Source organism: Plutella xylostella, chromosome 15, assembly GCF_932276165.1.
Source record: "Plutella xylostella chromosome 15, ilPluXylo3.1, whole genome shotgun sequence".
Taxonomy (NCBI): Eukaryota; Metazoa; Arthropoda; class Insecta; order Lepidoptera; family Plutellidae; genus Plutella; species Plutella xylostella.
Window position 1 is genome coordinate 7,372,014 of NC_063995.1, and position 27,581 is coordinate 7,399,594.

Genomic DNA, 27,581 nt, shown 5'->3' on the forward strand with positions numbered 1-27,581 from the left:
TAAAAAATATTTATCATTATTGAGCTTTTCTTTCCTACTTGTGAAGTCTCGCAAACTGCGGAGTTGCTATTGCGACCACGTACCGTTTTATCGATATCCACTTTGGGCCGCTACCTGTCGAGATATCTAGAATTTGCTGAGGAGTAACATGCGGAAACGTGTAAGGATTTGATATCCTCTGATTTATAATATAAAAGGGTAAAAAATATAAATAATGGGTAATACAGAGAGTAACGTGACGAGTGGTGTGAAGAAGCAGGCGGGAACTTCGCTGCAGAAGTTGTATAAACTGATTGACCTGAAAGGTAAGTTTCTATGACTGAATGTGTTATCATCAAGTGTAAGTTAAGTGAAGTAGGTAATTACATAATTATATTATCTGATTTACGTAGATATTATATCTCACAGTACATCTAGTTCTACCTACATCTACTAAAAAGAAAGAATAAAACTACTGACTAACTTCTATCCAGCGCTGAACCCTGCAAAAAAGAATAAAGTATTTATAAATATCTGTATTCCCCAGGTGGAGGTCTATTGGTAGACATGATGAAGAGAGCAGTGCAGAACAAGCAGTACGCAGAAATAGACCACGCGATCAAAACCAAAGTGGAGCCCTTTCTGTACAACAAGGGAAAGGGGAAATACATCCCCATATCACATCTTGTGCTGTTGAGGAATAAAGAAAGACCTAGGCATAAACTGGTAAGATTGTTTAGAAATGTGTGTACCTCTAGGTACTCAAGACTTCACTAACATTTAATTATTAGCAGATCGTTTTATGCCATAAATGCGCTTTGATACGCCTACGATTAAAATTAATAACGCACGGGCTACGAGGATAGAGTTATTAGCTGTTACAAAAAAAATTGTAGGTGACTGAAGTAAATGAGTATACTTTCGTGATACTTTGCATTAAACTTTGGTTTTAAAAAAGCTTACTCCTACTCCTCACACTAATTATTATCACTACCTAACCTACCTACTTTTTACAAAGTGGTAATGATCTGAAACTCCCCACTATCTAAATGATTTATCATTTTCCTTTTCAATGTAAAACTGAAATAAAGAGCGTTATGTTTTGTTTTTTTTTCATAAACACGTAGTTTACAACCTTCTAATTAGCTTACAGCAACCTACCCCTAAACCTCATATATTATGTACTTGCAGTTGCCCCCTCTCCGGGGCTTCGAGAACCCGGACGAAGAGTTCGACGTGGACAAGGACTGGCCCGAGGTGTCGCAGGAGGAATACGACGCCAACCCCTCAGCCTATCGGGAACTGTGCTGGGACCTCAAGGTACAGACACACATACTCACACCTTGTACTAATGTACTCCCTTGCGGGGTAGGCAGAGGTGCATTGCTGCACCCACTTTTCGCCAGAGTGTTATGTTGGTCCCAATGGCAATGTAATAGGGGGCCTATTGCCATTTTACGGGCACATCCAAGACCCGAGAACAAATATCAGTACAGTCAGCTACGTAAGTAGCTATACACTTTTATACCCTGTCAAAATCACAAACTGCCTGTTCATCCATTGACGGTTCCATATGTAGGTAGTTTGACAAGGTAAAAAAGTGTATACAGCTGACCGTACAACATGCCGTTGATAAAGAAACAATATGAAAATGGCGGGAGATTAAAAATAAGTTGGAGTAGGAAGCTTAGGAGTATTCTCAGTCATACGAATAGGACGAGTAGCATGAGCCCATGACATTTATTTATTTATTTATTTATTTATTATTAAAGATACACCAACAGCATACATATTATTACAGTCTTTAAAAGATATGTTGTAAGGTCTTACATCTAATACGATATGCCAGTTACAGGCGTATACAACATTATTAAAATCAACAAACCTTAAAAGTAATAAAATTAAAATTTTATAACAAAATTAAAATATTGACAATAGAATTCAAATGTAAATATTAACAAATATTGTAAATTCGTTAATTAAAATTACTAATACTGAAATTAACTTATACTGAAAATAGTTGCAGTGTTCCACTTTGGAACTTGGGTAAACTGTCACTAAAGATATCTATGTTCGGAAGCTTAGTACTAATTTCATTGTACTCCTGGCAGATTCTGTTCATTGGGGCGTGCAGACCAGTGTTTGTTTTGGACGTATGGATATGAAATATTTTGTTGATTGGTTTTCTAGGAAGATTATAAGGCACTGATAGATGAATTTTTTCGGAAAGATGAATACAGCTAATTTGATTTGAAATAAGTTTGTGTAAAAATACTAAATCCTGTAAAATACGGCGGTTACGCAGCGTGTTCATGTTGAAGAAGTTTAGACGCTGGTCATAGGTGTTCCTGTGCGATATCCCAGTAGAAGTGAATGCCAAGTATCTGGTGAATGCCCTTTGTATACTTTCAATCCTCTGAGAGTGTACCGTATAGTGAGGGCTCCACGCCGCGCTGGCGAACTCCAGGTGACTGCGGACTAGCGCGTTGTACAAAAGTATTTTAGTTGTGCTATTATGGAAGTCCCTTGAATTTCTCTTTAGAAACCCTAGCATTTGAGCGGCTTTCTTAACAATATTATCATAATGAGAAATGAAACTAAGTTTGCTATCAATGATGACACCGAGATCTCTAATTTCACTTGTTTCTGTTAGTTGACTATTGCCTATAGTGTAAGAAGATGTAAGAGGACATTTCTTTTTTGTAAATTTGATGAAGTAGCATTTACTAACGTTTATTGACATAATGGTTAAGATCGCACCAGTCTTTAATATTGTTTAGATCTTCTTGAATAAGTTTGACATCTGTGATGGAGTTAACGGCTTTATAAATTTTTAGATCGTCAGCAAAAAAGGAGAAATGACAATGTTTTATGTTAGTGGTAAGATCGTTTATAAATATTAGGAATAAAAGAGGGCCCAAGTGCGATCCTTGAGGAACACCGGATTTAGCATGATAAGGTTTAGAGTCGAAGCCATTCACTGACACTATTTGAGGTCTGTTTGATAGGTAGGACTCAAACCACCTCAGTAACTTTCCGCTAAAGCCGACAGATTTTAACTTACGAATTAGTAATGTGTGATCCACCATGTCAAACGCCTTGGAAAAGTCAGTATAAATGGCGTCTACCTCTTTGCCTTTATCAATTTCATACGATATATCTGTAATAAAGTTAACAAGATTAGTTTGTACAGAGCGGCCTTTTATAAATCCATGCTGATAATCGGACAATATTTTAGTTATCTGAGGAGAAAAAACATCGAGTAACAGGGATTCGAAGAGCTTAGAGAAACAAGATAAAATAGAAATAGGGCGATAGTTCTTAACTTCTGCATCATTACCGTTTTTAAAAATTGGTACAATTCTTGCATTCTTCCACTCGTCTGGAAATTTCCCATCCAAAAAAGAGAGGTTAACAATCAGGACCAGTGGTAAGGCAAGCAATAATCCACAACGTTTAATAAAAATAGGTGGTACACCATCAGGACCCGCGCCTTTATAAATATTAAGCATTTTTATTTTTTTGCATATATCTGACTCTCTGAAACTGATGCGGTTGAAGCATATTGAGTTATTATCAGGATTTGATGATATATAATTGATGATACTTGGATTTCTGGCACTGCCGGTTACTTCACTATAGATAGATGAGAATTGATCTGCAAATAAGTTAGCGATTTCTGGTCCTGTGTTGGCAGATGTGTTATTCATTTTCATTTCAGAGGGGAGGGTCGATTTATTTTTACGTTTATCTTTTATGAACTTCCAAAAGGTTATTAAATATAGGTATAGTGCGACAAACTTATCTGTTCCGGTGAGAGCGAACTAAATTGATCCATATCTCATTATTTACTAATGAATTATATATTGATATAGATTAGATAGGTTTATTGAAACCAGAAGAGCGAATTACCACTACTGGCAAACTTAAAATCTTATAAAATGAAGTAATATTACACATTTACGTGAGCTGTCACCGGAACAGATAAGTTTGTGGCACTGTAGTTATGTTCTCATTGATCTACTGCATTCATCATCTGTCATTTGTTTCCTCTTAGTGGCCATTTTGCATTGTAAAGTTTTTAGTTAGAATTTATTTGGATAGCGGTAGCGTGAGGAAGGAGTATCATATTATTCATATTCATGACCCTCTTTATCAGTAGACAATTATATCCAGAAACAAAAGACTATTGCCTGCTATCGATGATGATGAATATTTCCTCAGGAGCGCGGAGCAGTAGGCGAAACGATCCTGCACCTGTGTCTACTGAACGCCACGTCGCTCCTAGCAGACCTCGCCAAGCGCCTGCTGCGCTTCTACCCCAAGCTCATCAACGAGATCTACATGAGCGATGAGTACTATGGTATGAGTCACAAAAATAAAGAAAGAGTGGGAAAATGGCGGTCGTTACGTATATGGGAGTTGGAAGGAGGATTAATTAGCCTACGACTGTAACGAGAAAGTAGTGCGTTCATCATTTTCATATTGTTTCTTTATTCACGTTTTCATTATTATAATATTATGGTCATAAACAGTTCTAATTCTACTGTTTAGTATGGGCATAGAATAAGCATGGGAGGAAACGATAGATGGGTCACGGACCCATATCATCATCACGACCCATTACGTCCCCACTGCTGGGGCACGGGCACCCATTGGTGGACCCCGCACAAGCAAGCTTGTGCTGAGAGAGTTGTCGGGTAAGTGGGCAACCCGACTGTCAGATGTTTTCAAGCCGCCCGAAGGCCTCTGACTAGGCTTAACGACTGCTACCGAAGCAGCAACCGGGACCCACAGCTTAAGGGGATCCCTAAAGCTAAAATGCTAAAGTCGGCTTGATATACTTGATTAGATTGGAAAAACGGTGGCTTCTATCACATTGATAAAAATATATTTTGTAGCAGAGGGTATACTGAACATGTTAGTTGCTTATAAATTGGTGCAGGATTATAATAAGTATGTTAAAAAAAATTGCAAACACACCATGTCTTTTGCCATTTTTTGACTTATTATGAAAAAACCCTCGAAATCAGAGGGCCCATTTTCATGGAATCTTATATGTATGTGTAGGTAATTAAATTCTTAACAAAGTTACCTTAAAGAGTTGGATTTAATGGACCAGAAGTCAACTTTTTTTGCAAAAAACTAATAAATTCCGGTTTAAAAATGATGACACCGTGACAGATTTCAGATTTCTTCAGTCGTCGCCCTGGTGGCGGCCTGTTAGGAGCGATACCCACGCCATTTTATTTTTTATCAAATATTTCACAAAAACTGATTAAATCAACAAATTATGACTACAAGTATTATAATACATATGCATTTGCTATGGAAAGTTAATTTTCTAATCATTTTAGATGCAGAAAAGCCGAAAATTCTTAGAAAACATTTCGCCTTTTCGATTTGTTTACATTTTTTACTATAGAGTTACAGATGCATAGATAAAGGTAAACATTGCACATAATGACACTCATTAGATTCTCCGAATAAGAACTATACGGTCAATGCAGTATGCCAAAGCGCGAGCCTGTTTATATTCTGAGGGGTAATTTATTTTATTTTAACGGTTGTGTATGGTAGGTAAGCTACACAATATACAGGGTGTTGAAAAGTAAGTTCATAATTTGTTTTATTTGAAACCAAAAACCGTAGTTAATTAAAAATATATATATTTTAAGATGTGGTAGTCTGTACACTACAGGTTGTTAAAAATAAGTAAGTATTTTTAAAAATTGAAGATCTAAAATTTACATAATTTTTTAAATCTATTTAACAAGCTTTGCAAAAAAGCGGTTAAGTGCGACTGTATCTCGCCATGAAAAAAATGAAATGTTTACTGTAGCTATGAATTTTATGCGTTACAAGTGGAATAAAATACCGCATAATATTATGTACAACTATGTAAGAGCCTAGTTTAAAAAAAAAAACTCATAAGAAAATATTAAATACACAGGTTTTTTAACCCCTGAAGGAAATAGAGGGGTGTTATAAGTTTAAAGTAAGGGCTGAATTTTTTTTTTAAAATAGGGTGATAGGTAATGTATATTTTTAATGATTTTTTCAAATAGATAAATGTTATACCATTTTTAAATTGCCATAAAATTACCTATAGTTATAGTTATAGAAAAGGGCAGGGCTACCAGTGCCCATTCGCCACTGCAACCTAAAAGATCTATAAATTATGACTCCCCATGCCGAGTCTCACTCTACAGGCCCAGGTCTTTTATAAACCTGATATTACCTATACAGGATGTTGCAAAAAGGGTATACTGTGCCGAAAGGGTTTGACTCAGGGGTTATTCTGAACAACTTTTGTTCTCCAAGTTTTGGAAATTCTCGAAAAATAAATTCGGTCTCTATAGTAAAAAGTCACGTGATCGAATAAGTTTCTATGTAAAAGGTTTTGTTACGTGAATTTTCAAAATTGTAGAAGAAAAGTGGATCAGAATGGCACCTAAATCCACTTTTGGCTAAGCTTTATACCCTTTTTTCAATACCTTGTATAAAATATCGTCAGCGTCACCTTAGATCGTAATCATCGTAACTCCTCGTGACCAAATTTTAGAGGAGACAAAAATACTGTTTTATTTGTAGTTCTAGTTGGCATACTACCCACCTAAAGTTTTTTTTTAACTAGCCTAAAAATGATTTGTTTAGACAGTCTATCTTCCTGTTCAACCGCAGCCTGAGTGCCAGTGACTCAATGACTGAAAGGAGGCCATTAGTGCTCCTAAATAAATAAAGCAGGCCTGTAGATTATCTTTCAGTGTACCGACACATCTGATTGCTGTAAGAGCCTGATAAGCTCTTCGAACGAGTCATACCTCTGTGGTGGTACGGTTTCGACTTTTCGGACAGTCAGTTTGGCATCCGAAATGCGGATTCGAATAGTGGGTACAATACTTTGCGTTCGTTCACTGTCGGAGCAGGATAAGAACCACGGGCGAGTTGTTGCGCTGGCTGTTTGCTTAAAAATAGTAACCGCGTTCAACTCTATCCCCTAGAGGGCGAACCTTTAGGGCGGCTCTTGTATACCATCACTTGTCTTCTTATCTGCAGAAAATTGACAGAGGTCATACGTGTCTAACAAGTACATTAAGGATGCGAAAAGAGAGGGTTTGTTTTCACTGAAGAAATTCAGTTGCGGAGTTCCACAGCGGTAGGTCTTGGACCCCTCTGCTGTGGAACTTGGCATACAACGCGGTCCTGCAAATCAAGCTCGCAAACGGCGTTAGCACAGTGCATTTTTCTAATGTCACACAGGTCGTGAGGTAGGCTGAGAGCCTCCTTCGGGGATGACATCCCAATGATTCATTACGAAAAAATTGCTGCCGCTGTGCTCGCCATGCAGTGCATGGGCTACTTCCGAATCTGGGGGGCTGTTGCAAAGGAGTCCGTTGCCTCTATACGGTACGGGTTCCGTGCGATCTATGATCCTTCCGGGAGCACCTGTCTTGTCAAGTCGAAGAGAATGGCTCGTATTCGACGCAACCTGCAGTACTGGTGGGATTGGTTGGAGGACAGGACAGCAGGAAGCTGCAGCAGCCGTCATGCTGTGATTCGACGCATAGATGCAAAAAAAAGTTGAAAGTAACTTCATGTTAATAAAATATTAGATCTTAATTTAACAACATAACATTGCAAAAAAAAATTAACATTGTTGAGTATGTTATTGTAATTTACTAAAGTAGTAATAAAAACAAAGGCTTATTGCATAGTTTTCGTTCACGTTCGCCTACATCGCACGTTGTATATGAGAATAAAGGGTATAATTACTAAGTTTTCTTGTTTAAAAATCACGGTTTGGGGTTTAGAGGAAAACAAATGGTAAAATGCGGAATACAGTTTTTTTTTCGAATAAAGAGGAAAACATGTGAATTCAAAAAACGTTTCTATTGACACCAAAGAGTACTTTTCGCCGAGAAAAGTGGAGTTACAATGTTTGCGATCTAAAGTGATGATAGAACTAGAACTTATTTTTTCAGTTCACCTGCTGTTGAGTGAAATCGTAATTAGGTAAATGACTCCTTGACATGAAAATAACTTTTTTTTTATAATCGTTATAACAAAACCGTTTTTTTTAATACAGCAATATTTGTAGGTGTACTTACAGTGAGCAAAAGAGCGCAGCAAGGTGTAAATTTTTTGGTTTTTAAGAAACAAAAATATTATTTCTATCATATCCCAAATACACATAAGTACTTAAAAAAAAAATACACACTCTCGCCTTGTACTAATGTACTCCCTTGCGGGGGTACTTACATGTTATTATTTTTCTGGTGACCTCCCCATATCCCTTTGCCAGCTACGTAACCTTTTGTGACACCCTGTATATGCAGAGTTCTGCAAACTACTGTTCTGCTTTTGAAACACCAAAAAAAAACAGGTCGTCTAACTAAAAGGTCATGTGACCAAAAAAAAATTATATGAAGAAGCGTTTTTTTCATGAATATAAAAAATTACGTAGGATAAAAGTTTTTCAGAGTGACGCCTGAGTAACGCCCTTTCGGCTAACTATACTTTTTTTATTACACGGGGGCAGAGTTTAATACAACACCCTGAACTATTAAACTCTGATAATATTTTCGCGATTTTTTTACATTCTGATTTCATTTCCTGGCTTAGAAATAACATCAATAACATGCTGCACACGTAGGTTTCGGCATAGTATTAAACCCTTTTTGCAACAACCTGTATAAATATCGTTACGGGTAACGAGTTTATATATAATTAATTATTAAATATTAGGGGGCTTGTCGCTCACGTCCGTAGGTACAAACCCTAGTTACCCTACACGTGCCCCCTGGGTGGTGCTAACGAGTGACAACGCCGAATGTCGGGCGGCGGTAAATCGACCCGACCTCCTCTCCTAGCAGAGGCGGCGATCTCCCGCCGTAAAAAAGGAGAATCACCAACACGCCTGCCAAGCGCGGTGATTATGGCAAATACACCTCCTAATGATGGAAAAAACAAAGCCCCGGCCCCCAGTCCCCGGCAGCCCCGCTATCCCGGACTCCGGTAGCGGTCACGGTAACGGCGGGGCAGGGGGTGCGAAGAATCTCCGGCAGAGAGTCGGCTACCAGCCCAACCGACCCTTGCACCTGGCAACATATAACGCACGGACACTGAGGGAAGACGTGAAGATAGAGGAGCTGGAAGAGGAAATCAGCAAGTTAAAATGGGACATTATAGGGTTATCCGAAGTCCGACGAGAGGGAGAGGATACGGAAATTCTCCAGTCCGGAAACTTGCTGTACCACCGGGAGGGCGACCAACTGTCCCAAGGGGGTGTCGGGTTCATCGTCAACAAGTCCCTCGTCAACAACATCGTTGAAATCGGAAGTGTGTCGACACGGGTTGCGTACCTCATCCTGAGAATATCTAAACGATACTCAATGAAGGTCATACAGGTTTACGCACCCACATCTAAGCACACCGATGATGAGGTCGAACTTGCGTATGAAGACGTATCGTCTGCCCTGCGTAAGTTCACTACTCATTTCACGGTGGTGATGGGAGACTTTAACGCGAAACTCGGAAAACAAGAAGGCGGCGAGACGAAAGTGGGGTCACATGGATTTGGAGTCAGGAACCATCGTGGGCAAATGCTGGCTGACTTCTTGGAGAAGGAGGGCCTCTATATGATGAACTCCTTCTACAAGAAGAAGCCACAAAGGAAGTGGACGTGGATTAGCCCCGATGGGAAGACTAAAAACGAGATCGACTTCATATTGACGGATAAGAAGCACATATTCAATGATGTCTCAGTGATCAGTAGGGTTAAGACCGGCAGCGATCACCGACTCGTAAGAGGCACTTTGAATATAAACTGCAAAATAGAACGCTCCCGTCTAATGAAGTCCACGCTCCGTCCTACTCCTGCTCAAATCCAGGATCCCGAAAGCTTTCAGTCTGAGCTTTGCGACCGCCTGATATGTTTAGAGAATTGCGTTACAGTTGACGATTTAAACAATAGGTTTGTGGAAACTGTCCGAGAGGTAGGATCGAAATATTTTTCGTCCCGAACCAACCGAGGACCTCAAAAACTCTCAGATGGGACTCTGAGTCTCATAAGAGAACGGAGAGAAATGAGGTTGCAGTCTTCAGTTGATATGGTCGAATACAGACGTCTAAACAGACAGATCGCCAAAGCAAGACGTTGCGATATGAGACGCTACAATTGCAAGCGCATTCAAGACGCAATAGAGCAAAACAAGGGCTCCAAAGTCTTTGCTAGAGATCGATCTGTTCGGCAGACTCTGTTGACCCAACTGAAGACCGACACAGGCAACACCGTTTCATCAGTGCCCGAAATTCTGGGAGAAATTGAGAGATTCTACGGACAGTTATACACCACAACACAAAACCCTATTACCAGCGGTGCTCACGACAGCCGAGCGCCACTCACCCGACACTATACCGAAGATATTCCGGACGTCAGTCTAGACGAGATTAGTATAGCTCTCAAACAGCTAAAAAACAACAAAGCTCCGGGAGATGATGGAATAACGACAGAACTTCTGAAAGCCGGCGGTAGACCGATTTTAATAGCACTTCGGAGGCTGTTTAATTCCGTCATACTCGAAGGCACAAGCCCGGAGGCATGGAGCAGAAGTGTAGTGACTTTGTTCTTCAAGAAAGGCAACAAAGCCCTATTGAAGAATTATAGACCCATTGCACTTCTAAGCCATGTGTACAAGCTGTTTTCGAGAGTTATTACGAATCGTCTCGAGCAAAGACTCGACGACTTCCAGCCACCCGAACAAGCCGGGTTCCGAAAAGGCTATAGTACCATAGATCACATACACACGCTTCGGCAGGTCATACAGAAGACCGAGGAGTATAATCTACCTTTATGTCTAGCGTTTGTGGACTATGAGAAAGCCTTTGATTCTATTGAGCTCTGGGCGATGCTTCAATCCCTTCAGCGGTGCCATATAGACTATCGCTATATCGAGGTGTTGAGATGTATGTACAATGCTGCCACAATGTCAGTTCGATTACACGAACATAGCACAAAACCGATCCAGTTGCAAAGGGGCGTGAGACAGGGAGATGTTATTTCTCCGAAACTGTTCACCTGTGCACTGGAAGATGTTTTTAAGCTTGTAGAGTGGAAAAGACTGGGCATTAACGTCAATGGCGAATATATCTCTCATCTACGATTTGCTGATGACATAGTTATTATGGCGGAAACGCTGGAGGAGTTGGGCGAAATGCTCACAGACCTCAATGATGCCTCTAAACAAGTTGGGCTGAAAATGAACATGGACAAGACAAAGGTCATGTCGAACGAACATGTTTCATCATCGCCCGTAACTGTAGGAGGTGTCACCATCGAAGTTGTTGATCAGTATCCCTACCTAGGACAAGTGATCCGATTAGGTAAATCCAACTTCGATAAAGAGGTAGCTCGTAGAATCCAACTCGGATGGGCAGCGTTCGGGAAATTACGACACATCTTCACTGAAAACATACCTCAGTGTCTGAAAACAAAAGTTTTCAATCAGTGCGTGTTGCCAGTGATGACTTACGGAGCCGAGACGTGGTGCTTCACCAAAGGGCTTATCCACAAGCTCAGAGTTGCTCAGCGTGCTATAGAAAGGGCTATGTTAGGCGTGTCCCTGCGAGATAGGATTCGTAATGAAGAAATCCGCAGGAGAACTAAAGTTACCGACATAGCCAAAAGGATTAGCACGCTGAAATGGCAATGGGCTGGCCACGTAGCCCGCAGAGCCGACGACCGCTGGAGTAGAAAGGTTCTGGAGTGGAGACCCCGTGTCGGCAAACGGCGTGTCGGTCGCCCCCCAACCCGTTGGTCTGATGATCTGCGGAAGGTAGCGGGAAGCCGCTGGATGCAGATGGCGGGTGACCGTTTGGGGTGGCGATCGTTAGGAGAGGCCTATGTCCAACAGTGGACTACGGAAGGCTGAGAGAGAGAGAAATATTAAAAATACTTTCAAATAAAAATAAATATTTTCGTAGCACAAAACAATATTACTTACTTAGTATATTTTTAACAAAGTGGCATGTCTTCACTTTTATGTTTTCGAGTACTATGTTAAAATTTCATGTCATTGTCCGTAGAACGCCCCGCATACCTCAACCCCCCCTCACTAGATTTGACAGATTCTGATTTTCTTCCAGCTTTAGTGACAGCCTTAACGTGTCGGACCCATATACAGGATAGTTATAAATAAATCATGAAAAATCCCCGCATCGTAGCATAAACAGAGAATCCAGGCTAACTATCAATTTATTATAACTAAGTAAACCGGCCCTGACCTCCATATAAATTGCCTAGCACGTACGCGATATTTCAGCTAAAGTGGCGTTTAGCATGTGTCTACATAATTTGATAGAGCGCTGATAGCCGGTGGATGTTGTTAATCACATAATAATAGGGTGAGGAAGGGGTTAGGTACCCTTTCAATATAGATCGAGGCTTATCGGATGTTTAGGGTTCAGCGTATATATTTTTTTAAATGTGCTAAAGGTGCAAAAAATGTAAGCTGAAGTGGCAGTGGGCTGGTCATATCTGCCGAAGAACCGATATTTTTTATTTTATTTTATTTATTAAAACACAAAACGGATTACAATTAATACATCACAATAATATGATTACGTACTATAAATTTAGATCTGAATTGAAATCCAAAATATGTGTTTACAGCATAATTAATTTAAACAAATCGTGCTTATGCTTAACCTATAGTATAACTAAGCAACTAAAAGACTAACACTAAATAACAAAAATGGTTGAACAAAACCAGAAATGGAGAAAAAAAAAAAAGAAGAAAATAATAATAAAATTAAAGGTAGGTATTTGTATCTATTTAGTCTATGCGTCTGAGCGCATCTGCCAAGGATCCCTTGAATTTAACATAGTTCGCAACATAAATATCTATATTAGAGTCTATTGACACAATGCTGTTGTAGAGTCTGCACATTCGCACAATAGGGTTGTAAAACGAGGTGTTGTTAATATAGGATCTAAGGGCAAACGGTCTAAAAGCTCGAGTTCTATTATTTGTGTTGAAAGACAGTAGTGACAAAAGATAGCTGGAGTCAATACCATTGTGTATGATTTTATAAAGATATAGTAAGTCACTTTGATTACGACGATATTTTAATGACACCATGTTAAATTTTTCTAACCTTTCCTCATAACTACTTCTTGACCGACCAGCTTTACACTTATAACTTAAGAATCTTGTGAATTTGCGCTGTATTCGCTCAATATTATCTATATGTACCACATAGTATGGCGACCATATCACAGATCCATATTCCAATATAGGACGAACCAGGCTTTGAAATAAATATATGGAACTTCTGTACTTTTTAAAGTGTTTGGACGCTCTTATAATGAAACCTAGTAATTTATTCGCCTTACCAGTAATATTTTCATAGTGATAGCGGAAGGTCAATTGCTCATCAAAATATATTCCCAAGTCCCGTACAACCGACTGTCTTTGTAGCAAATGACCCGATAACTGGTAACTATACATTAATTTGGTTTTTTTATTTGTGAAAGACACCACAAAACATTTTTTAACGTTAAGAGACATCATATTGTTTGAACACCAGTTAGCTATTTTATTGATGTCGTTTTGTATGGAAAGGCAATCATTTACATCATTTACCTTGCGAAAGACTTTTAAGTCATCGGCGTATAAAAGACAAGGATTTTCAAGACATTCCGCAAGGTCGTTAATAAACAGAATAAAAAGTAATGGCCCTAAATGTGATCCCTGGGGTACACCAGAACTTACAAATAATGGCTTTGATGTATAGCCCTTCACAGCAACTAATTGACTTCTTTGGCCAAGGTAAGAGGTTATCCACCTATGCAGGCTCCCGTGTATTCCGTATTCCATTACTTTATGTACTAACAGAGAATGGCTCACTTTGTCAAAGGCCTTGCTAAAGTCAGTGTATATACTATCCACCTGGCCTCTTACGGCAAAAGATTGACACAGGTAGTTTTTATATTCTAGTAGGTTACTTATGGTAGACTTACCCTTTACAAAACCATGCTGTTTGTCAGAAATAAGAGGTTGCAGATGATTAAATAAATATTTGTAAACCAGAGATTCAAAGAGTTTAGCCATGCAGGACAATATACTAATGGGTCGATAGTTTTCACAGTTGCTTTTGTCACCGGACTTGTGAATTGGAATGATATGTGCCAGTTTCCAACTGTGTGGAAAAATACCAGACTTCAAAGATTTATTGAAAATTATACTAAGTGGATAACATAATTCCTTGCCACAAGCTTTAACAAATAATGGTGGAATTTCATCAGGGCCAGCGCCTTTATTAGAGTCTAACTGCTTTATTTTGAACTCTATTTCCCCTGGAGAAATTTCTATGCCGGATAAAATATTTTGACTTTGAACAGGTGAAGGTAATGTGCCATGAGGGAAATTTGTTTGAGTCTCAAATACGGAGCTGAAATATTCGGAAAAGAGTTCACAAACTCCTAATCCGTCAGATGCGGTTTGTGAACCATAAGTCATGGTTTGGGGTATGGATGAGAAGCCTTTTTTGTTATGTACGAATCGCCAGAATGACCGAATATCTCCTTCAAGTGAATCCTCGACAGAAGATACAAACTCTTTGTAACAAGACTCTGTTAAAGATTTACACCTTGACCTTAACAATGAAAAAACATCATAATCTCTCGGATTGCCGAACTTTTTATATCGTCTATGGAATTTATTCTTCTCCTTCAGGCACCTCTTCAGACCATAGCTGTACCAGATGGGATACTTATGAGAGTCGTCCCTTATTAGTGGAGTATGTTTCTTTATTATATCATAAAGATGCCGGTAGAAGAGATCGAGGCAAATATTGACATCGTCTGAGCTTAAAATACATAGCCAGTCGAGATTACACAGTTCCTCTTTTATTTTATCAAAGTTGCTTTTGTAGAAGTTATAACGTTTCTTTCCTTGATTAGGTTTTAAAGCCGTGGGCTTACATATATTTGGCATCTCTATCGCCAACGCAGGGTGATGCTTATCCATACGAGACATAGGATCAGCACCGTAAACTTTGATCATATTCACCGTAGAGAACACCAAATCGAGGTAGCGGTTGTTTTCATTAGAAATATTATTGAACTGGGATAGGTTACAAATTTTAGCATTATCAATTAGTAGAGTGGCTTTTATGTCCGATGGATTATTAGGCGAAAGTTCTGAACTATTTAAAGAATGTGACCATGTTATATTTGGAGTGTTGAAGTCCCCTACCAACAAAAACTCATCAGTTTCCTTGGCCTTTAAAACAATGGATTGATAATGTGCGTAAAAACTAGACATGTCGTGAGTGGGCATATCGGGTCTTAGGTATACCAGACAAATATGTAACGTAGGCATATTAGGGTTACTTGGCAGAATGCTGACCCAGATATCCTCATATTTACTTTCCCATGTTGCTTGACGGATAACATTCCAATCTTTTCGAGTTGCAATCAATACGCCTCCACCATCTTTTTTATGCGATATAATTGACGTCTCACTTCGGTCTCTACGAAAAACATTGTAACGCGTATCAAACAATTCACCGTCAAAAACCCCAATATTTAGGTTAGTTTCCGTCAAGCATAGGGCATCATAATTAGTATTTAACAGATTTAAGTAAAATTCTGAAGTCTTAGTTCTGATTCTGTTGACATTTTGGTAGAATATGATAGACATTTTTAATAACGGGAAATTCACAGAATAAATACAATTTTAGTTTTATATAAAAGAAGAAAAGTATACAATTAACTAACTTAAATTAACGTAAATTGGCAAGAGTGTCCAGATTTCTTACTAGTATTGCATCTGAGTCATCCGCTTTTCGTAAATAAATGCGTCCAAATCGCACCCATACATAACGATAATTTAGCTCTTTTGCTGTTTTTCTAGCGGCGGCATGAAGCTGTTTGGTCTCTGCTGAGAGATGCTCTGAAACATAGATCCTGCGCGCTGTTCCTGTTAAACCAATGTGTGTAGAGTTGAGCTTGTCGTTGGTGTGTTGCTTGTTATAGCGCAGCATCGCGGATATAATTGTGTCGCGTTGCCTGGGAGAGGCCAGTGTCACAACTATATTGCGCGGTCGGTCAGAGGCAGGATTTAATTTAGCGACTCTACGATAGGCTTTGACATCGGCTTCATTCAGAGGGGTATCAATGACTTTACATAGATTTTGCAAGATGGTTAAAAGATTTTCTGACTTGCTCTCTGGAACTTCATGAATCTCTATATTGCAATCGCGCGAGATTTTTTCCATAATAGCTAGCCGTGTACCAAGTTTTGACACTTCAGCGTTTGATTTTATTAGCTCCGCTTCTAATTGTTGTATTTTATGGCACTTTTCTTTAAGCTCACTTTTAATGTCCACTTGCTCAGACACGATAAAATCCGTAGTCTCAGTAAACTCATCTTTCAGTTGTTCTACGGCCATTGTAATTTTTGAAGAGATGATTTTCTCTATATCCTCTTTAAGTGAAGAGCGCAAGTTCGTCATGAATGATGAGGAAGGAGCCAACTTGTTGTCTAACAGCTTACTCATGTCTTCTAATATTTGTTGGCTATCAAGAGATTTTTTTGTCGATTGTGAAGTAGATGGCGACTTGGTACTAGGTTTTGGCTGGACTGACGACGCATGCATAGGGGAACCCTTTGCCAAGGGAAAAGCACCCACTGGTGTATCTGCTGTGTTTCTACGCCGGGTAACATTGGTACAAGACGGGCACTTCAAGGAGGCAAGACTTTCCTTACTTAACTTCAATACGTTTTCCGGCGAGATATTCAGGCATTGGTAGCAATAAGTTGATTTGCATACATTGCATGAGAGTACATTGTTGGGTCCCTCGCTTTTAGCAGTAACACCACATCCATGACAGTTCATATTTCTAGGTAGGTAATTATAAATACAAGTTACGTAGGCGAGTTAGAAATGGATCGATATTTTCGAAGCCCAGCGCAACTCCAATCTGGTGTAAGCGTTAAGGCGGCCGCCCTGTGATCCAAGAGACGCTGGTTCGATCCCACGTCGCGCAACCGTCACTTTTGTGATTTATTAAGATGTTTCAACTCACGTCTTCAGTAGATCAGGGTATTAGCGACGACGTCACAACACAGGAAAGAGAAGTCCGACACTCTTCAAGATGGCCGCTGGCTCTTACGGCGGTTGCCTCAGGAAGAACAAGGAGCCACCGATAAATCAGTGGCAGCGAAACAAATATGAATAATTTAAAATCAAATTTAAAATTAATAATTAGCAGCAAAAAGCACGTCCGCACAGTTGAAATCCGAGGGAGGGGTAACCGTTGGGGTAGACGAGTTCTCGAGTGGAGACCACGAACAGGCAAACGCAGCGTGGGACGCCCTCCTGCCCGCTGGACTGACGACCTTAGGCGGGTGGCGGGTAGTGGTTGGATGAGGAAGGCCGAGGACCGAGTGTTGTGGCGCTCCTTGCCTATGTCCAGCAGTGGATGATTATTGGCTGATGATGTTGATTTGCTAAAGGTTTGGCAATCTGTGCATGTAGCCTCTGAAACGGATGGACTTTATTATTCTAATGCATTTTTATTACCTTATACATAGGTGACTTGATCAAGTATTGTCCTTAGCCAGGGTTCATGAAACTCGGCGGTTCTTATAGATCCGATATTCGTTCATTGTTCACTATATTCCCTGGCCCTATGTAGTTTAGCTAGGGATCTCGCATATTATTAATCAAATTTAAAAATGTACGATTAATAAAAATGAAACCCTTTGTGTTTGAGTACCCCCTTTATTCCGCAGGGGAGAGCGTCCTCCACATGGCCATAGTGAACGAGGACCCGACGATGGTAAAGTTCCTGCTGGACGCCGGCGCCGACTTCCACGAGCGCTGCTGCGGCAACTTCATGTGCCCCGAGGACCAGAAGGCGTCGCGCACCGACTCTGTGTTACACGAGTGGGTCAACGTGCAGAAGGACACTAATTATATCGGGTAACTCAAAAGGAAAACATCCTCCTTTCCCTCGCCAGTTTACGGTCCTTCAAGCCGGACAAAAACTCCCTAAGCAGGTTGGTATAGAAGCAAACATGAGGCAGTTATCAAAGAGTGGAACTGGTGAAGTTCCTGCTGGACGCCGGCGCCGACTTCCACGAGCGCTGCTGCGGCAACTTCATGTGCCCCGAGGACCAGAAGGCGTCGCGCACCGACTCTGTATTACACGAGTGGGTCAACGTGCAGAAGGACACTAATTATATCGGGTGAGTCAAAGGAAGAATAAAGTTCAATTTCTCATCATTTACCGCGCCATTTTTGGTCCTGCGAACCCGATGAAAACTCCATGAGCACTAATTATATCGGGTTAGTGCAGGAATGATACCATTTATTTCTACCTTGCCAGCAGTGGCGGATTAAGAGCATCGGAGGCCCTAAGCACAAAGCCTGTGTAGGCCCCTAATTTAGAACAATTTGTTCCTTGACAAAGAGTGACAAAACAGTTCAATAGCTAAAACGTCCTATAACTTTTCTTTAAAAAAAGGAGGTAAAACATTTTTAAAAAAATTGCTTGGCTTAAAGGCCTACGACACGCTCAAGTATCACCACCGTTACAACTGCGCAGGTACGCCGTGCTATCACACGGCACAGATAAGTACGCGCAAGCCTCATTTTTGTCAAAATCGTCGGCGTGGAAACTGGAAACAATGTTTCCCAATGAGGAACTATTTCTTCTACTTACTGGTATAATTTCAATATTTGCAAACAACTAGAATTTTTTCACTAGAAAAGTCTTAGTATTCCATGTACAGTACAAGTCGGCCTGCGCAGGCAAAACTGATCATGATCATGATGGTGATACAAACTTAGGCCCTTTACCAACCACACGCACGGTATTCCGTGTTTAAGCCGGTCTGCCCCCCTACTCTTGAAAGGCAATTTATTGCGGCTGTCTTGCGTACTCAACATTAAAAAAATCATAACTTCTCTTCAAAATCAATTTACAAAAAGTAAAAATACGTAAATTTTCATCAAGATAAGGCCTTTTTTTTAGAACTTAGCAGTAAGAACCAAATACCTAGTTAGAACTAAAATTTATTTTCGATTTTGGCTAAAAAAAAGCAATTTTTGGCCTTTTTGCAAGTTAACTTCTAAATTGTAGGCATTATATTATTATTTCTAGGTTCTCCAAATAGGCATTACCTAGCTGCGTTTAGGAGGATAATGTACCTATAGCAAAATGCACCGCGCGTAGATCTGATCGTTAATTAGTATTTTTACTTTTTGGAGAAACGCCTCTGATGAGAAGTTATGATTTTTTAAATGTTGGGATCGCAAGACATACGCAATACAAGAGCCTTTCAAGAGTGGCACCACTGCGCAGGCAAAACTGTGGTGATACTCTTACGCGTGTGGTAGGCCCTTTACCAACCACACGCACGGTATTCCGTGTTTAAGCCGGCCGGCGCAGGCAAAACTGTGGTGATACTTACGCGTGTGGTAGGCCCTTTAATCAGAGCAAACTCATTACATCGGACATATTGTGGATGAATAAAATGTAGGTATAAAATGAAACAGCAGCAGAGGATGGGGGCCCCTGGAGGCCCGGGGCCCCAAGCACGTGCTTGTCGTGCTTATAGGTTAATCCGCCACTGCTTGCCAGTGAGATGAAACGAGGCATAAGGGAATAAGAAGGTTTTCTGTTTCTGCAAATAAGCCTCTATCTTTCTTCGGTCTAGTTCCCACTAATACTGTGGTCTAGCCCGCCAGAACCTTCCATCATATTCTGATGGTGCGATCTTTTAATCAGTTTTTATAATTAATTGATTTGGTAGCATAGGATGATAATCTTCTCGTCTGTGTATGACCGACTCTGACCTTCCATCGGGATTCAACACAAATGCTCTCTTAGACCCTTAGGCACTCCGATAACCCCTCTTAACCCCTCAGCTACGTGTACTGGGGCGAGTACCCGCTGAGCTTCGCGGCGTGCCTGGGGCAGGAGGAGTGCTACCGGCTGATCCTGGCGCGCGGCGCCGACCCGGACAAGCAGGACACTAACGGGAACACTGTGCTGCACATGCTGGTGATCTATGAGAAGACGGTACGTGGGTTAAGTGACGCCAGGATGTATCACTGTCATCAGTTCACTAACATCACTACATTGTATTATAAAGTTATAATAATTAATGAATCAACCACTTTAATCGAAGAGATAATTTTCTACTATCGATGTATTTTCCGGACAGGTTTTTTTATGTTGCTTGTAATTTTATTTTCGTGTTTTTTTATTTTTGTTTTGGAACATTCACATACTTACTATATTACACACACACTACACAGTGCACGCACACGTGCACTGGTGTTAAGAAAATGTTTTTTTTTTTCACTAATGTCTACTTTTAATCAATCATCTATTTAAGTTATAAATGGATCATAAACTCATAAATTACGTTTAGACAAGAAAGGCAATTTTATTGAAATAAATTGATAAAGTTTACTCGCCTTATTATTTAGATAGTCCATTAGGTTACGCAAGATGATTTGTGAATTGAAAAAATAAGCAAAGCTTAGCGGTCTTTGTGGATTGCAAATCGTTGGTATGCTTTGTAATATAATATGCATCGGAGAAAAAAACATGCTCATTTGTTGTCCAGCCTATTGCTAATTAACTGAGTAAAACATCTGAACGGTGACATCATCACATTACATTGACCTTTTTCTATTTAGTTAAGATGAAGCCTCAAATTTATTTCAAAACTTCGTGTAAATTTTTACTATTGAATTTGAACCCAATATCACCTTGAAGATATTTGAATAGAGCGATAAACGGAGTCAATGGGTTTCAAACAGATTTCGTTACTGGCTCCGAAAAAGCAATGTTTGTCGATCGATAGATAAAGCGAGACGTTTACTTCATCTTATACTTCCATTCTGTTAAATTCTGTAACCACTGATATAGGTAGCTCTCAGCGAGTACAATTTAGAAGCACGATATTTCAGGTTTAAAACTGCGAAACTATAGATATTATGCTGAGGAGTAGAGTTTAAAATAGACAGAATTGACAACATTTCAAAATTTTATACAGTTGAAATTCGAAAACCATTTAGAGATATGGCTCTAATATTCACAAAAAAAAATGTTTCCGATTTTTCTTTTGATTTATTTCAGAGAAAAACATAAAAATCTAAATTATCATTCGTGACACCACGATGTGGCATAATAATTAAAGGGGCTTTTACTTCTAAAACATAAACAACAAAAAAACATGTTATGTCACTTTGACAATGACAATGACAAACATCACTCAAATGTCTGTCACTTTTATGTGTCCTTGTCAATGACGGAAGTACGTGATTGGTCCTTGCCACAAAATAAAGTTGAAGTTGAAGCTGATTGGTCCTTGTTCATGTCAAGTTAATGTCATCCAACTTTTTTTTTTAGGTTAGGCAGGCAACGAAAATATTTTTATCCCAAGCCTCGACGTGACGTCACTCATACTAAAAATATTTTGAACTTTGAAATCAAAAAAATATATTAAAACATAGAAATATTAAGAAATAAAAAAATACGGGTCATCTAAATTTGTGATATCTCGTCGAAAATAAAATAAAATCGGTGAGCATTTTATTTGAAATGTTGTCAATTACTCGTTATAATAATATATTGTAACTATATTATGCGTTTTATTTAAAGTATTGTTCTCTTTTCAATACAGACAACCTTTGACATGGCATATGAAGTGGGCGCCTCCTTGTACATCCGCAATGCTCTCAACCTGACTCCCCTGACACTGGCCGCTAAACTGGCGAGGACTGAACTCTTCTTCCACATTTTGAATATCGAACGGGAAATTTACTGGCAGATTGGAGCCACTACCTGTGCCGCCTACCCATTGGGGCAGGTTGATACTATTGATACGGAGACAGGGTTGATTAGCAAGGATTCTGCTCTGAACTTGGTCGTTTTTGGGGTAAGAAACCGCATAACACAGAATGGAACAGTTAGGTGCATATCAGTATATTACATTTTAATTTTACAATCATAACAAATTACTCCCACCACAGGAAAAAGACGAGCATCTAGAGCTACTAGAAGGAATGCTGATCGACCTCCTAAAAACAAAATGGAACACGTTTGTAAAGTTCCGATTCTACCGTCAATTCATTCTGTTCTCGTGCTACTTCCTGGTGTCTCTGGTGTGCTTTACGCTGCGCCCGGGGCCTCCCCCAGAGAGGGCCGTCAACGGCACCGCCCTCAACTCCACACTCACGGCCAATGACACGGAGCTGGTGACAGAATCACGTAATCGGAGCAGTTTCTATAATAGATTTCTAAGTCTTTTTTGTACGTCTGTCTGGGTCAGAATTGTGAGCGCTTTGTTGCGGGTGTTATTGCTTGATGATTCTTGGCTATTTTCTAAGTTTAGGTGTGTTGTTTGTTGCAGAATATTTTAAGCTTATTTATAAAAGCTAAGCTTTAAGATAATAACTTACTTAAAATAAGATCGAGCTTTCTTGAAATAAAGTTTGTTTTCAGAAAACTGTACGCTTACAATAAACGGAATCCAGTTCGATCCTGGATCAGTTGAAATCTTAGGAGAAGGTAAAATAGAAGGACCGAAATGCGGCCGATTCAAAAGCCATCCCAGTAATAAAGACAAAATTATACGTGAGTACTTATTGAATACAATTGAAATATTCAGATATAAAACTAAATTGATCTTTATATCGATAGCCTTAAACTTATAAGACTAAACGACTCTTCAATAACTTTACCTTTGGCTAGACCTATTCAGATCCGTGCTTTTGTATAAGACATGCTATTGTGCTAACTTTTGAAAGTACATAGTAATATTTGCTTTTAGCGACGGAACAATCAGACAATGATATGGAAGACTGGTGGGAGGACCTTCAAGAAGAATGCAGACTCATGAACTTTGACTCGCCACAAGCAAAGGTATCACGATTAATGTTTTAAAAGGTATTCAACTATTCAACAAATTACATAGTCAAATTCAAAATGAGATACTAAGTTTAGTAGGTATTAATGAATAAGTTAATATATTTTATTGTGGATGCAAGTACTATACCTATATAATCGATTAGTATATCATATTATTTGTTCTAGGTCCGAATCTTCGCTGAGCTAGTTTTATTTCTGGGCGCGCTGGCCTACATCGGCGCGGCATTGCGTGAAGCCAGATTCTTGGGCTTGAAGATGTTTATTGAGAACCTCAGCACTGTGCCGTCGAGGTAAACAATTACACACTCACGCCGAGTGCCATAAAGATGAGCACCTCAAATACTCTCTTGTTACTTAAGTGGTAAATTAGAATGTGTTTCAATGTCATTATAGCCACTACATTGCACAAGTGAGCTTTGCGAAGCTTTATAACTTTATAAGGCATACTAATGATACGTACTGTCGGAAGCAATAACATATGCCTATTGATTGATCAATCCGTATCTTGCTCAACACCAATCGGCAGACGTCTTTTATCTCGCAAGACAATTTAATTCTCAAAAAGCTCTTTATTGCATTTTGGAACGATAAATTATTATACAAAGCCTCTGCCACATAGAAAAATGAAAAAAAAGTAAAGTTTATGGACTTATGGATAATAATAATTACATGCATACATAATTACACATAGGTACATAATTATTCTCACCACTGTAATCCCTGAAGGGGTAGTCATGGGTGCTATTCACTGTGCATTTGTACTGATGTACTCACGTGATAGGTCGCTGGCCGTATCGCTGTTTTTGAATGAGTATGCTTAATAAATATAAAAAATTGTAGAAAACCTGTAGGACATGTTTGTCCGTTAAAGTTATTAGTTATGTTATTGATAACCTACGAGTAGCTTCCCACTTGGCTAATATTTTTAACGAATGCGTAAACATACAAACTAATAACAATGCAAAGCACTGAAAATTCCAGATGAGTAATTCAATAGTTTATCTTACAATATGAGAATAATCACATCACATAATATGGTAATTTGGTAATACAGGGTGATGTTTCTGTTCTCGTGCCTGCTGATGACGGCGCTGCCGACGCTGCGGCTGTGGTGCGCCGAGGAGGCGGAGGACCACCTCGCCGTCATCATCATGCTGACTACCGCACCCTACTTCCTGTTCTTCTGCAGGTGACATTCTGCCTTTTTTGTAGCCTTATTTCTAAGGATGGAGGATCATGTGGTCGTCATCATAATGCTCTTATTCCTGTTCTTCTGTAGGTGACAGCATATTATTTTCTTGGTATCTGATGTCAGTTAATAAGTTAAAGCTATAAATGCTAGAAATACCTGATCAGTTATTTCGAAAGTTAACAAAGACATTTTATAAGAAGCCAAAAAAGTTGTTGAGATTGACCTCTTGAGTCAGCTCCTTTCGGCGTAGTATACCACTTTTAGAAAACAAACGCTAATAGAAATGTTTATAATTAAACTTAAGTATTTCTTTTCAGAGGTTTCAAAACGGTTGGTCCCTTCGTGGTGATGATCTACCGCATGGTGATGGGAGATCTCTTGCGATTCGTTTGCATCTATCTCGTCTTTGTCATGGGATTTTCTCAGGGTATGCTCATGCTCAAACTCACTGCATATTCACGGTGAGACTTTCGTAGGTGCACATCTAAAAGTAGGTCACAGTCACATAGCTCTAACAAAGTTGATCAGAATGAAGAGCTCTGTGGCCTACTTTAGGATGTACAATTGTACATCTATGAAGGACTCACCCTGTATTATACGTATGACTTCACTATCTCTATATGAAATCGTAATAAACTTTTCGTGCTAACTCTCAACATATCTCCAACCCCCAGCATACTACGTGATCTTCCTGTCGTTCGACAACCCGAACACCCCGGAGGGCGTGGACGACTCCATCTCCAACCCGATGCCGTCGCCCATGGAGAGCATCATGGCCATGTTCCTCATGTCCCTGACTTCGTTCAGCGACTATTATACGGCTTTCGACCGCACCGACCATGAGATTGAAGCCAAGGTAAGGGGTGTTTAGTGATTATTAAGAAGACCATGGATTGTGTTGTGGTAATGATGTGATGCTTCTTGGAATGACGCCCAGCTGTAGAAGATTGGCTTGTGGCTGATGATGATTATAGATTATCTTTACTCTATATATGCTGCTCGCGATCTCATCAAGTCTTGAAATTCTTTCAAAGCTGCCTATATCTAGTAGTGAAACTACCTAAATTTCAACCTACGGATGGCTAAATTTCCCTGATTTAACCATAATATTTAACGTTAGTTAAAACTTTTGATCGCTTTCGTTGTTGACAAAACTTGAGTCAAAAAACCCAAATCCTCCAACAGCTTCTCTTCGTAATCTACATGATCATCGTCGCAGTTCTCCTAGTCAATATGTTGATCGCCATGATGGGCAACACCTACCAGAAGATAGCGGAGACCCGCAACGAGTGGCAGCGGCAGTGGGCGCGCATAGTGCTGGTGGTGGAACGCGGGGTGCCGCCGGCCCAGAGACTCAAACAGCTGCTCGCCTACAGCCAATCCATGGCCAATGGGAAGAGGGCACTAGTGCTGAGGATCAATCAGAAGGTAAGGAAATGACCAATGGGACAAGAGCTCTTGTGTTAAGGATCAATGAGAACGTAACGATGTAGAAAAAGATCGCGGAGACACGCAACGAGAAGGAGTGGCAGTGGGCGCGCATAGTGATTTTTAGGTTTATACGGTAGAGGAGAGAAGTAAGTGCCTACTGTTAGTTGAAATTACTCTCACACGCACCAAATATCTTCCTACGATTTCTACAATCTATGAAGAATATTTCTAATCATAAGGTTTTTTAAATCCTTTTTGGTGTGCAATATGGATTCAGTAGCAGTTACGAAATAAAATGGTGCAATAATGCGTTCTATATTTGTTGGTATTGTACCTGCCTACCGATGTGTATTTAATGAGATGATTAAATAGGTACAGAGACCAATGACATTCAATAAATTATTTAGGCATAGATGTAATTGAAGAGAAAGGAAGATAATAAAGAAAATGACACACTAATCACTAATGTATAATACCAGACTTATTTTGAAGTAACATTTACATGATGATGCAATAAAAAATATGTAGTACAATTTTAATGATGTTGACATAAGGCTTTTAAAAGCCATTTCAGACGCCTTTTGAATTGCTAACAAGTCTGTTATCTATATTAAGACTAATTGCAAATACTTAAAAGTATCATTTAAAATCTAATAAATCACAGTGCAGACACAATATTTAAATCTAGACTTCATAAAGTACCTAGCAGTAACTTATGTATATTATTGTATATTCGTGATATTGGCATAAAGAAAGAACAGGTTTACGTCTAAATATAAATTTTATGTCTTTTCTTGTTCCTTGAGATGAGCAGAAGGGTTACTCCTGTGACAAAAATTCACAAATTTAGTTCTAAACTCGTTAATTCTTCGAGACCATCGGTTGACGCGGTATCTCAAAATTCTGCCGTACTTAGACTCTTAATCATTCATTATGTTTGTAATTGGTGGATATTTTGAAATGAAATAGAAAAGCCGGACCCACAAAGCTTCACTGCAGATGCAACCTTTGTGACCCCCTTTTGGATGACTATACCTTTCTTGAAAACCCTACACACCATACACTTACAAACAAACAAAAGCATATCACTAAAACAGATCGAAACTTCCAGAGCGAGGAGAAAGAAGAGATGAAAGAGATAATGGAGATGAAGAGAACCCACGAGAAGATCGTGGCCAAGCGGAGGCAGCGGGAGGAGCAGCTGCGCGGGGGGGGCCGCGCGCCCCCGCCCCCAGCCAGGGACTACCCGCTGAAGAAGGCCAACCCCATATTGAAGTGATGGGCTAATTCTGTAGCGTCTTAAATGCATTCGGGCTGGTCCTCAATTCCCAGACACGCCTATTTAAAGCAGCGGTCAGTTTAAAATAAATGCAATAATAACAGTGACAATTTTGCTATTTTGCCACCGTATATTCGATTGAGAAATGAGGATCAGCCAGACCGATACAAGTCTATGGGGTTTATCTACCAGCAAGGAATGATATGGCGTTATGTTATGACATTGGCCATCCCTAATAATTCTTAAACTACCTCTATAGAGGATGTGATTGGCACGAGCAGTGTAGAAAATAAAGAATTATAACTCAAGAAACACTAACTCATTAGAAAAGAACAATCAACTGAAAGTTTTTTTTGAAAAAACTGCTTACTTTACCATTTGCAAATGTAAAACAATTTAAGTACTTATTTATAGTTTCAAATAAATATTTGAAAATACATACGATACAGATCAATAGAAAAAAAATAAAACGTAGGGTAAAACTGCCAGTTATTGGCCAACTAAGCGGATTGGCCACTTCAAAGCTGAATTATTTCATACAGATTAAACCAAAATTGACAGATGGTGTATGAATGTAATCTAGAAAAGCTACTTTTGCCTCGCAGTAAATCAATAATTTATTTAGAAAACTATAACCGATAAAAAAATATATGTTATTGCAAACCTGTGTAAAATTGCAGTTATTGGCCAAAAAAATCACTTATCGGCCATCCATAGGCTGGTTATTGGCCACAGGAAAT

General features: G+C 39.5%; 1 protein-coding gene across 3 annotated transcripts; it reads left to right on the top strand.

Moving 5' to 3' along the window:
• Positions 1-20: 20 nt before the first annotated feature.
• Positions 21-26,900, top strand: LOC105392827 (transient receptor potential cation channel subfamily V member 5). 3 transcript variants are annotated; one of them, XM_048625926.1, is made up of 17 exons: positions 29-305; positions 527-705; positions 1,171-1,299; positions 4,204-4,342; positions 17,784-17,830; positions 18,097-18,239; positions 19,924-20,077; positions 21,693-21,947; positions 22,042-22,279; positions 22,514-22,645; positions 22,842-22,933; positions 23,105-23,229; positions 23,994-24,128; positions 24,449-24,558; positions 24,806-24,987; positions 25,317-25,559; positions 26,674-26,897. In XM_048625926.1, exons 1-17 carry the CDS (start codon positions 215-217, stop codon positions 26,839-26,841), a joined length of 2,562 nt encoding a protein of 853 aa, XP_048481883.1. In that variant the 5' UTR covers positions 29-214; the 3' UTR covers positions 26,842-26,897. The 3 variants fall into 3 exon arrangements, with proteins under 3 accessions (XP_048481884.1, XP_048481882.1, XP_048481883.1); XM_048625927.1 differs by lacking the exon at positions 18,097-18,239 and having other exon boundaries at positions 21-305; positions 17,784-17,973; positions 22,042-22,312; positions 26,674-26,900; XM_048625925.1 differs by lacking the exon at positions 18,097-18,239 and having other exon boundaries at positions 27-305; positions 17,784-17,973; positions 26,674-26,898.
• Positions 26,901-27,581: the final 681 nt, after the last annotated feature.